This window comes from Hyla sarda, chromosome 1 (genome assembly GCF_029499605.1).
Source record: "Hyla sarda isolate aHylSar1 chromosome 1, aHylSar1.hap1, whole genome shotgun sequence".
Lineage (NCBI taxonomy): Eukaryota > Metazoa > Chordata > Amphibia > Anura > Hylidae > Hyla > Hyla sarda.
In genome coordinates this window covers 167,974,945-167,987,535 of record NC_079189.1, presented here as the reverse complement: position 1 = coordinate 167,987,535, position 12,591 = coordinate 167,974,945, and the positions used below count along the sequence as shown (strand labels likewise).

The 12,591-nt window shown below is 42.1% G+C and overlaps 1 protein-coding gene across 2 annotated transcripts in view; it reads left to right on the top strand.

The window, feature by feature from the left end:
• Positions 1–2,848: 2,848 nt before the first annotated feature.
• The window catches only part of LOC130361127 (uncharacterized), a 43,001-nt gene continuing 33,258 nt past the window's right edge, over positions 2,849–12,591 (top strand). For both annotated transcript variants that reach the window (XM_056563729.1, XM_056563739.1), the window contains exons 1-3: positions 2,849–2,980; positions 3,875–4,069; positions 10,386–10,792. In XM_056563729.1, coding sequence (XP_056419704.1) covers positions 4,023–4,069; positions 10,386–10,792 — 454 coding nt within the window. In that variant the 5' untranslated portion in view covers positions 2,849–2,980; positions 3,875–4,022. The remainder of the gene's footprint in view (positions 2,981–3,874; positions 4,070–10,385; positions 10,793–12,591) is intronic.

The window sequence follows — 12,591 nt, the reverse complement described above, 5'->3', positions numbered from 1 at the left end:
TCAGATTTGCGGACTGTCGGCGGACCCATTTAAATCAATGCTAGTGTAACGCGCAGTGGGTTTCCGGCAGCGGGAAACTCGCTGCTAGCTACTAGCACTTGAATTCACCCTAAGGCAGAGAGAGAGATTTGCACATCGGACACGTTGATAAATCTAGGCCAATATCTTAGGAGGAATTGCACCACCAGTGAAACTATTTTTTGCTATTGCACTCCTTATGGTAAATTAAAAATATTTCTAATATACTTTGTTTAAAAAAAATGAAGTTTTCTACGTTTTATTTGTGCTTATAAAAGCTCAAGAGCACATTTTCCCCCATCTTATACACAGACTTTGTACCGAAGCCCAAACACAGGAAGTGCAGCCTGGAGTGCTGGGGGGGGGGTGTCCAGCCAACAGCATATGGCAGTTAAGTGTGAGAGGAGCTATGATTGGATGAGGCTGGACACACCCCCCCTCAGCACTCCAGGCTGCACTTCCTGTGTTTGGGCTTCGGTCCAAAGTCTGTGTATGAGATGGGGGGAAATGTGCTCTTGAGCTTTTTTAAGCACAAATAAAACATTTAAAAAAAACATTTTTTTTTAAACAAAGTATATTAGAAATAATTTTTATTTACCATAAGGAGTGCAATAGCTAAAAAAAATGTAGTGAGAGTGCCCATTTAAGCATAGGTTCTGTATATCTGCCGTATAATACAGAGGAAATTGTGTAGTTCTTTCCAGTCTGACACCTCTGTCTGTGTCAGGAACTATCCAGAGCAGGAGAGGTTTGCTATGAGGATTTGTTTCTGCTCTGGACAGTTCCTGACACAAACAGAGGTGGCAGCAGAGAGCACTGTAGAGAGACAGAAAAGAACAACTCAACTTCCTCTGTAGTATACAGCAGCTGATAAGTACTGGAAGGATTAATATTTCTAAATAGAAGTAATTTACAAATCTGTTTAACTCTCTGGCACCAGTTGACACATCACATGCAGAAAAAGGAGTGTTGGTGATAAACACATACCATCTTGATTACTTGGTAGCCCCAATAGCTTTTCTTGACAAAATACCAACAAGTGGGTGTTATAAATGTGGGGACGGAAAAGTCTGCCAGTACCTACAACAATGCTGGGGATGGAGGGAAATACTTCCCAGATCTGTGCCCACTCTTCTATGTAAGGATTTTGGAGCATGTGAGTTACATTACACATGCCAGGGACACGCCAATAGCCTGGCATGTTGGTGAAAGCCATAGAGGTGATGATCCAAGATGCATAGACAAGATCAGGTTTTCTGTACAAAATGAGAATTTGGATCACATTCTGCTCCTAAAGCAATACTACTGGAGCCATATACTTAGACAGTGGCGCTAAAGGGATTGGGTGAACAACTGAATTATTCTTGATTTTGCTCTGCTGAACGCAAAATATATCCAAGACCCCAGCATGCAAGGAGCCTCAGGATAGCGTTCAAGCTGTGTTTTTTTTATTTGTTCCCCATAAACATGCAACGTTTCGGCAAAATTTTCCTTTATCAAGCCTGAATACAGGGCATTAGACCAGTGTTTTCCAAAAGGCATGTCTCCAGCTGTTGCAAAACTTCAACTCCCAGCATGCCCAGACAGCCGAAGGCACTGTACACTGCACACTGCATTAGACTGATGCAGAAACTGCTTTACCCTTTATCCAGTCTGTGACTTATGTATGTACATGCCATTTCTTCATCCGATCTGACAACACATAAATAGGAGCTACCGTTTCCTCTATCTGAGAACACTCTCAAAATTGAGGATAGCGGCTTTTTCTACACATTAGTGACCATTCACTATTTGCTTTAGCGCGCAAATTCCAGTGCTGATGTTTTTGTATGCACGCTCATATCAGTAGTGTGTGCAGACATCAGTCACTATAATTCATATTTATACTCGTCTCTATGTTACATTAGCCCATATACCAATTCTCTACTTGGTATTTACATATATACACAGTATAAAGGCTACGTACTGTACCGTAACAGCTGCTTTTGTCTTTTCCTAATATATATATATATATATATATATATATATATATGTGTGTGTGTGTGTGTGTGTGTGTGTGTGTGTATATGTGTGTATATATATATATCTGTATGTATATATATGTATATATATATACCTGTATGTGTATATATATATATGTATGTGTATATATGTATGTGTGTGTGTGTGTATATATATGTGTGTGTGTGTATGTATATATATATATATATATATATATATATCTGTATGTGTATATATATATATGTGTGTGTGTATATATATATATATATACATATATATCTGTATATATATAAATATGTATATGTGTGTGTGTGTATATATATATATATATGTGTGTGTGTTTTTGTATATATATATATATATATATATATATATATATATGTATGTGTATATATATATATGTTTGTATACATATATGTGTATATATATATATATATATATATATATGTGTGTGTGTATATATATACATATATATATGTATGTGTATATTTGTGTGTGCATATATATATATATATATATATATATATATATACACACACATATATGTAACATTTAATAAAGTGTCTTCCCAACATATGTGAACACTCTTCACCCCCTTTCATTCTTGATTGTTCTAATTCCGCCATACAGTATATACTGTGGTTGTTATATATACCGTCCCTAATGACACCTACGTGATTAAACACATACATCCACTTCACAACGTATATATGTGCTGTTTAATGTAAACTGCAACGAACCAGACAAACTGGTCTTTACACTAAAACTGCTTCAGATGCCGTAAAGACGGCAGAGTGGCCAGGAACGCCCCCTGGAGGTGTGGCTGAGGGGGGAATCCTGGCAGTGCTGCAACGTGAAGGACCTGGAGGCTAGGTCAGATGCCACAGCAACAAGTGAAACACCAGGGGACAGAGAGCGAAGCCGGATGGTGCTTGACTGTTCCAGCATCCCGCAGGGTTTGGTGAGTAACCGCACTTGCGGAGGTGCCGTTCCGTCACTTTGTCTTTGTATTGACAGTCTGGGAAGGGATGAGAAGAGTTCTCGACGTGTACGTTGACTGCCGAGCGATCTGACATGACGGCATTGATGGCTCATAGGGCAATGCTTGTGTAGCCTCCTCCAAACAATCCACTGTTCTACATTGATCCGTATCTATACTAAATGACTGATTAACTCCTGCCATGCTGTCCTGCTGAAACTTACTCGACTGGTTAGCTAGATGGAACCATGGGAATGATCTAGATAATTCTATTTGGGTATTGCTCTTAATTGTCAAACATTTTTATAAATCAAACTATCTAGAGCAGTGGTCTCCAACCTGCGGACCTCCAGATGTTGCAAAACTACAATTCCCAGCATGCCCGGACAGCCAACGGCTGTCCGGGCATGCTGGGAGTTGTAGTTTTGCAACATCTGGAGGTCCGCAGGTTGGAGACCACTGATCTAGAGTATAGTAAACAGTTCAGTTCCTACATAGAGCCGCCCTTTTTGGGGGAATTGTCCCACTTGTCAAGATGGCAGAGATAGCTGTATAATTCCCTCAAGCTTTACGGTACACTTTTCCCCCTGGGTAATGTTGTGGTTTGTCTAGACCAGTGGTCTCCAAACTGTGGACCTCCAGATGTTACAAGCCAACAACTCTGAGCAGTCACGGATGGGACACTAGGAGTTTTGGTTTTGCAACAGCTGGAGGTGCACCGTTTAGAGACCACTGGTCTAGACAATACAATTCGGTTTAGATCATTGTGATATTGCTTTGTGTGTGTAAGTAATAACTTTTTACATTTTTAGCAATAGTAAATAGTAGTATAGTCATTTTATGCTTTTTTTCTTTGCTCTTCCTTTGGCTTAACAGATTGCTGGGAGACCTGTACCTGGCTTTGGTTTATGGTAAACCAACAAATTCACCTCCGTTGGTCCTTTGGAAGAGGGGGACTGGTCACAGAGGACAGCAGAAAACACTAACTGCTGGGACTTGTGGTGCCCCAGGAGAAGACCACGGCATGGATGGCATCATCGCAGCAGATATATTCAAGGCAGTGAAGGAATGGTAAATGCCCTGCAACTATGTATAGGAAGTAATAAAGGGTTACTCGACATGCTCTACTCAAATGAGAGATAATATACAGTAAGTGCGAAGACATCTGTAGGTGTGGGTCTCACAGGGGAGATCTGCATCAATCAGACATTTTTGTCGCATCTTGTGGATATATGCCATAGATGTCTGAGATGGGAATACCCCTTTAAAGGGGTACTCCCGTGGAAAACTTTTTTTTTTTTTAAATCAACTGGTGCCAGAAAGTTAAACAGATTTGTAAATGACTTCTATTAAAAAATCTTAATCCTTCCAGTACTTTTTAGGGGCTATATGCTACAGAGGAAATGCTTTACTTTTTAGATTTCTCTGATGTCATGACCACAGTGCTCTCTGATGACCTCTGCTGTCCATTTTAGGAACTGTCCAGAGCAGCATATGTTTGCTATGGGGATTTTCTCCTACTCTGGACAGTTCCTACAATGGACAGCAGAGGTCAGCAGAGAGCACTGTGGTCGTGACATCAGAGAAATCCAAAAAGATAAGCATTTCCTCTGTAGTATATAGCCATTAAAAATTAGGGGAAGGATTAAGATTTTTTTAATAGAAGTAATTTACAAATCTGTTTGACTTTCTGGCACCAGTTGATTTAAAAAAAAAAAAAAGAGTTTTCCACGGGAGTACCCCTTTAAGGACAACCCTACCTTTTAAAGGGGTACTCCGGTGCTTAGACATCTTATCCCCTATTCCAAAGGACAGGGGATAAGATGCCTGATCGCGGGAGTCCCGCCACTGGGGACCCCTGTGATCTTGCACGCGGCACCCCATTTATAATCAGTCCCCGGAGCGTGTTTGCTTCGGGTCCGATTACCGGCGACCACAGGGCCGACGGCGTGTGACGTCACACCTGCGCCCCCGTGTGACATCACGCTCCGCCCCTCAATGCAAGCCTATGGGAGTGGACGTGACAGCGCTCAGGCATCTTATCCCCTATCCTCTGGATAGGGTATAAGATGTCTAAGCATCGGAGTATCCCTTTAAGGCTATGTTCACACAATGGAATTTCCATGCAGAATTCCAAAGAATTCCGCAAGGTATTCCACAGCAGCAGAGTCCTATTGATTTCAATGGGATTCTGCTGCACTGTTTACATTGCCGAATTACCACACCAGATGTTTATAGCAAGGAAATTCAGATTCCGGCGTCCGCAGAAAGAATAGTCATAACAATTTTTTCTGTGGAGTCCATATAGAAATTCATTGCAATCTATGAGATGGTGCATTTCCGCTGTCGGTGGAAATTACCATGTGAACATAGCCTCAGAGTCGTTACTTTTTTTGCAAGGCAATGATGCATAGGACTTTTAGGGGGTCTCTATTCAATTAAAGGGTAGCTCCCACCATCCTATTTTATTTTTTCTGTCCCTGCCTATTGCCCATCTATCCCTAACCCCCTCCCTGCTTTTAATTTTTATTTTTACTATATTAAAAAATAACTTTTTTTCTGCCTGGTAGTGTGCTCACTACCAGGCAGACTTCCCCAGCAGGCACCACGTCACTGATGCCTGCTGGGGGGGGACTTCCGCCCTTAGTTTATCTACACAGGGTGCCTCTAGCTGTTTCACCACTACAACTCCCAGCTTGCCCTGACATCTATTGGCTGTCAGGGCATGCTGGGAGTTGTAGTAGTGAAACAGCTGGAGGCACCCTGTGTAGATAAACTATAAGTTAGTGCCATGCGGCGCTACGGCGCTAGCCCGTTCCCTCCGTCAAACCCCCTCCCTGCCATACCCCGTTTCCTCCATCACAAACCCAAATTACACCCTTATAATAAAAAAAAAAATAATGAAACTATATTAGAGATATGTTGTAGTACATATGTACTACAACATATCAACAACAAAAAAGATGGTGACAGTGCCAGGAAAGTGTACAGGAAAGTGATGCAGAACCACTGGAGGCTTAGTATTAGTCTCATTGATAATGGGAAATTGATAACAGCTCATTTTTGGACTGTATCCAGTTTTGTTCTGGACTGAAAGCCGTGGTCTGCCGCAGTTTTGGCCTGGCAAAAAAAAACTGTTGACTGGAGTCACTAGCGGACTCTGTCCAGCTCATTCAAATGAATGGGGTGCAGATCCCGTATCCCCAGGTGCGTAGCTATAGAGATAGCAGAGGTAGCAGTCACACCGGGGCATTGGTGCCTAAGGGGTCCCAAAGCACAGCTGCCCCATAAGAGACCAGTATTTTAATTGGCATATGGGGCCCTGTTGCAGATTTTGCATCGGGGCCCAGAAGCTACACCTTTGCGTAACCCCAAAACGTGATGTGAATGCTCCCTATTAGAGGGGTGGCATAGCATAGATCTATGCTAAAGGAAGCTCCAGAATTGGAATATTATTGGGAATACAAGTACAGTGGTCCCTCAAGTTACAATATTGGTTCCAGGATGACCATTGTATTTTGAAACCATTGTATGTTGAGACCATAACTCTATGGAAACCTGGTAATTGGTTCTGAAGCCACCAAAATGTCATCCAAAAATAGGAAAAAGTGAGGATTAAAGATAAATAAGTAGATAACTAATACATATAAAGCAAGTCCTTACATATAAAAGTAAGAAAGATCTGCTGGGAGCTGTAAATCACTGTCTATGTCAGTGTTTCCCAAAGAGGGTGCCTCCAGCTGTTGCACAACTACAACTCCCAGCATTGGGATTTGTAGTTTTGCAACAGCTGGAGGCACCCTCTTTGGGAAACACTGGTCTATGTAGAGGACAGGAGCTTCTTCAGGGTCCTGTTCAGACCACGCAATGTCCTAAAAAAGTAAAATGGAGCCGCCCTCACCTGGTGTCCAAATGGGCAGCTAACTGTGGCACAGGTAAAGAGTACAGAACATGTAATACCTCCCTGTACTGTAGGGGGCGCTACCAGACAGGAATTCAGTTCATGCACTTTAGGAATACACGGGCTTTACCAGTGAAATGTCCATTATGATTGGTCGGTTCTTCCAGCCATTGACATGTTTCACAGATTCCATAGCATTGTATGTTGAGTCTTATTTCAAGTTACAAGGGTCCAGAAAAGACCATTGTATGTTGAAACTATTGTATGTTGAGGCCATTGTAAGTTGAAGTATCACTGTATTTAATAAACAAGAAGGTCAGGAGAGGTCTCAGGTTGTCTTTACTTCCACTAAATGGCTTGAAAATAGCTTTTGGTAAACAGTGCATGGTCATTTACTAGCGAAGGTTTTATGACTGCATGAATTACTTTTTAGTAGAAGACTTCAAAGGGTAAATATCTCAATGACTTATATGTACATATATATATATATATATATATATAGAGAGAGAGAGAGAGAGAGAGTATCCGTAGGAGTTACAAAGGGCACTAATGGAAAAGTAAGCACCGGGACCCATTTACAGCCTTACAATAACAGATGAGGATTTTCAGCTTCTTAGCTGGAATAGAAGCCTTGTTGAGGATATAAATATGGTACATTCACCGTAGGAGAAGCCCCACGCGTACATCAAATGACTCACAATATGTTCTCAACTGTGAACATGAATACAGTTACTATATAATATAGCCTTATACTGATTATTTTACTGTACGTGTGAATAGACCCTTAAAGCGGTTTTCACAGGAAGGAAAAACATTTGGATAGGGGCCTTTAAAATTACCTTAAAGGGGTAGTCCAGTGGTGAAAAACTTATCCCCTATCCCAAGGATAGGGGATAAGTTTCAGATCGCGTGGGGTCTGACCGCTGGGGCCCCCAGCGATCTCCTGTATGGGGCCCCGGCTCACTGGCCAGTGACCACTGCACGAAGCGGCGGCCGACACGCCCCCTCAATACAGCGCTATGACAGAGCCGGAGATTGCCGAAGGCAGAGTTATATTGAGGGGGTGTCGGCTGCCGCTTCGTGCGGTGGTCAACACACCCCCTTCCCGCGGGCTGTCGGGGCCCCATACAAGAGATCGTGGGGGGCCCCAGCGGTCGGACCCCCCCTGTGATCTGAAACTTATCCCCTATCCTTAGGATAGAGGATAAGTTTTTCACCACTGGATATCTCCTTTAAAGGGGTATTCTGCCCCTAGACATTTTATTCCCTATCCGCTCCATGCCGGATGACAGGCGATGCAGGGTGGAGGCTCGTGATGTCATGGCCATGCCCCACTTGAGACATCCCAGCCATGCCCCCTTAATGAAAGTCTATGGGAGGGGGCATGCCCTCCCGTAGACTTGCATTGAGGGGCGTGGCCGTGATGTCACCAGCGGGGCGTGGCCGTGATGTCACGAGCCTCTGGGGCTGCACCCTATGCTCTAAACGAACGCCGGGTGCCTCAGGGAGATTCACGGGGGTCCCCAGCGGCGTGACGCCCCGCGATCAGACATCTTATCACCTATCCTTAAAACAAGTCAAAATGAGGCTCAGTAGTGTATGTGGCCTCCACGTGCCCATATGACCTCCCTACAACGCCTGGGCATGCTCCTGATGAGGTGGCGGATGGTCTCCTGAGGGATGTCCTCCCAGACCTGGACTAAAGCATCTGCCAACTCCTGCACAGTCTGTGGTGCAACGTGGCATTGGTGGATGGAGGAAGAAATGATGTCCCAGATGTGCTCAATCGGATTCAGGTCTGGGGAACGGGCGGGCCAGTCCATAGCATCAATGCCTTCCTCTTGCAGGAACTGCTGTCACACTCCAGACACATGAGGTCTAGCATTGTCTTGCATTAGGAGGAACCCAGGGCCAACTGCATCAGCATATGGTCTCAAAAGGGGTCTGAGGATCTCATCTCTGTACCTAATGGCAGTCAGGCTACCTCTGGCAAGCACATAGAGGGCTGTGCGGCCCACAAATAAATGCCACCCCACAACATTTCTGACCCTCAGCCAAACCGGTCATGCTGGAGGATGTTGCAGGCAGCGGAACATTCTCCATGGCGTCTCCAGACTCTGTCATGTCTATCACATGTGCTCAGTGTGAACCTGCTTTCATCTGGGAAGAGCACAGGGTGCCAATCTTGGTGTTCTCTGGCAAATGCCAAACGTCCTGCACGGTGTTGGGCTGTAAGCACAACCCCCACCTGTGGACGTCGGGCCCTCATACCACCCTCATGAAGTCTGTTTCTGACCTTTTGAGTGGACACATGCACATTTGTGGTCTGCTGGAGGTCATTTTGTAGGGCTCTGGCAGTGCTCCTCCTTGCACAAAGGCGGAGGTAGCTGCTGGGTTGTTGCCCTCCTACGGCCTCCTCCACATCTGATGTATTGGCCTGTCTCCTGGTAGCGCCTCCATGCTCTGGACACTACGCTGACAGACACAGCTGTTCCCATATTTTGAGACATGTCAGTTGTCACTCTTTTGTAGTTTCTTAGCAACTTAAAGTGCTACTTTGCTACCAGCAGTATATGCTAAGAAAGTTTGTTGGCAGTTGCTAAGAAGCCAGGACAAAAGAGAGAACCATTATAGTAGCATAGTCTTCTCTCTCTATAGCAAACATGGCAGTTGCAAGTGAATAGAAAAGCAACCTATTGTTTTAGGTGGAAATGCCCTTTAAGTGGTTTGCATGCCTCTGAAGACGTCAATGGGCTGGACTTGTCTAGTGACTGTTGGTCAGATGAGGATATGAGGGGTGACAGCATAGGCATCAGCATGTAGAAACTACTAAGTTATGTATTTTAGGAGGGCTGGGCATAGGCAGAACCCTAATACATATTAATGAAATACAATTTTGATTAAAAAGCACTGATAAAATTCAGGAGGATCACAGTGTTAAGCTAGATCTTACCTAAAGATAGCCATTGTAATAGTAGTTGTCATGTAGAAATGGACACGTTCACAAATTTGATGAAGGCGTCTAAGTATAGAATAATGTCATGCTACATGTTATTAACACATCATTAATAACTTTAATAAGCAGCTATGCTGGCTAATATTCAGTATGTACACATTGGCTATATGGGGCTATGACCACTTATGTGTGTTGAAACATGTACTTCATGACTAATGCTGCAGACTAGGGAAAATTCGTAAACTAAGTTCTCAATCTGTTTCAATTAATAAAATATTTTTATAAATATGTTGATATTTTTCACTTGGTTGAAATTACATTTTTAGCAACATTAACTTATTACTGAAGTGGTTGTAGAATTAGAAATAAAGGTTTTGCATTGAGGACATTATTGAGCTCAGATGATGGCTTCAAAGTCCACATTTAAAAATGACAAAAACGTATCTTTTACTTGTTGATGGATTTGGTAAATGTAAGGTATATTTTCTTCTCATTGAATCTGGTTGATGCATTCTACTTTTCTGTGCCAGCGACCTGAAGAAGTGCCAGCAAATAATTGACCAGGAGGGCCCATCAGTCCTGGGAAATTATGATGAAAAAGGACACACGCCAGTTCACTGGGCAGCCCTGGCAGGATCCATGGACCTCATGGGGCTCTTCGTGGACTGTAAAGGACCTGTGGACCTGCCCAGCCAGTCTGAGACAGGACAGCGCCCCATTCATTGGGCTACAGTCAATGGTTACATCTCTGTAGTTGACCTACTTGTGCAAGCAGGAGTTTCTATAGATGTAGAAGATCAGAAGGGGTGTACACCATTAATAACTGCTGCTCAATATGGACAGACCGCCCTATGTTGTTATCTTATTGGGAAAGGTGCCAAAGTACATCTGAGTGATTTGGAAGGAGACACCGCATTGCACTGGGCAGCTTTCAAAGGTTAGTAGATCAAGCAGTACATTTTACATTTATATTTTAATATAGTTTAAAAAAGTAACATTTATTGTATATTGCAATCTGTGTTAAAATCTGTGTCATTGTGTATTATGATGTTTGTATGATATTTGAAATTTTATGTGGCAGCTGGTCAGAGAATACTGGGATTTGTGTCAAACATAGATTAATGTAGAATATTTACTTTTTTTAGGAGGTCTGTTTTTTGGCAGTTCACTTCACCGTAATTTTTAATGTGTTTGTCACCAGATTAAAATGATACTCATATTTATATAACTTTTGTATTACCATACAACTTTTTTTTCTTTTTAATTGCCCTATTCTGACCCCTATAACTCTTTATGTTTCCATATATGGGGCTGCATGAGGGGTCTGTTTTTCATGTCGTGATCTGTAATTTCTATTGGTACCCTTTTAGTTGAGAAGGAACTTTTTGATCACTTAATTTTTTTTCTAATTTATGATGTTATGGAAAATGGCAAAAGGAGGATTTACATTTTTATTAGGGGGTAGGTAGGTCTTTTTATATTTTAAAAACATACTATTAGTTTATTTACCTTTTTGAGGTTCCCAAGTTTGATGGTGGAGGGTCTGTCAATTGGCATACTTCAGTCCTCATTAGGCATATAGATATAGATAGATGGATAGATAGATAGATAGATAGAAAATGTAAAATAGATGGATGAATTATACTGTCTTATTCTGTCTTCAATGGTCTGTTTCTAATGTACGTGCACCTTCCACAAAAGACAAAACTTCATATTTTGGGTGAAACGTACATAATGGCCCTTATTTACTAAGAGTGTTGTGTAGGTTTCTTTGTGGGTTTTAATTCCCTACAATTTATTTTCCACAGTATTTACTAAGGTTTCCCTACAGTTTCCACTTTCCCTACATTTTGCTTTTTTTTACACATGCTCTGACCTGTAGGGTTTTTCTCCACCACATTTTCTGTAGAAACCTTAGTAAATATGTTGGGATTTTGTGAAAATGTCGGGAACACACCCCTTTTTGGTGACCACCCCCCCTTTCCCCGACGGTCATGCCCCTTTTTCGGATTTTCTTAGCAAAATGGAGAGTTAGTTGGGGGTTTTTCAATTCTGGCGCAAATTCTGGCACAGACAGAATTTCTGGCACAAGATCCTGAGCAACTGCTTTTTAGAAAAGCCCCCTTTTATTTGCTTTACATATAGTACATAATGCAATTCATACAAAGCAAATGAAAAAATAAAACATAGTTAAAAAGGATAAGTGCCAAAAAGTGAGCAATAACACACTTAATGGCTATTATAGACAGCTTATCTGTGTATATAATACAAGAACACTCACAATTCTTTATTGTTTAACTGACATGAGATTTTTCTATAAATTTAGCTCACTATAGTACAAAAACCTTTCGGCTGATGTTTCATTCACAGTCCCTGGTGTGTTCCACAATCTACATATAATATACAGCTAAAACCAGAACATCTTTTTGTTTTAGCATCAGTAGATGTATTTATATTGTCGCTCTGTTGCATTCACATAGTTCACTGTAAAATCTCACATGGTCTCAAATTAACCATGACTGGGAGAAACACTGCGCCAGCATGTGCTAACACAACACTGAGGAAAATCTAGGAATGTTTTCCCAGCAGATAGAAAGGAAGTACTTTGAGTGATCTATTATAAGAGGCTGTCATGGCTATAGAACGAAGATTTACTGTAATTCTGCAACCTAAACAATCATGGTCAGCTTTTTTACTCTGAGTCAGTCATATGTCCCTGCCAATTCCCCTTCCAGA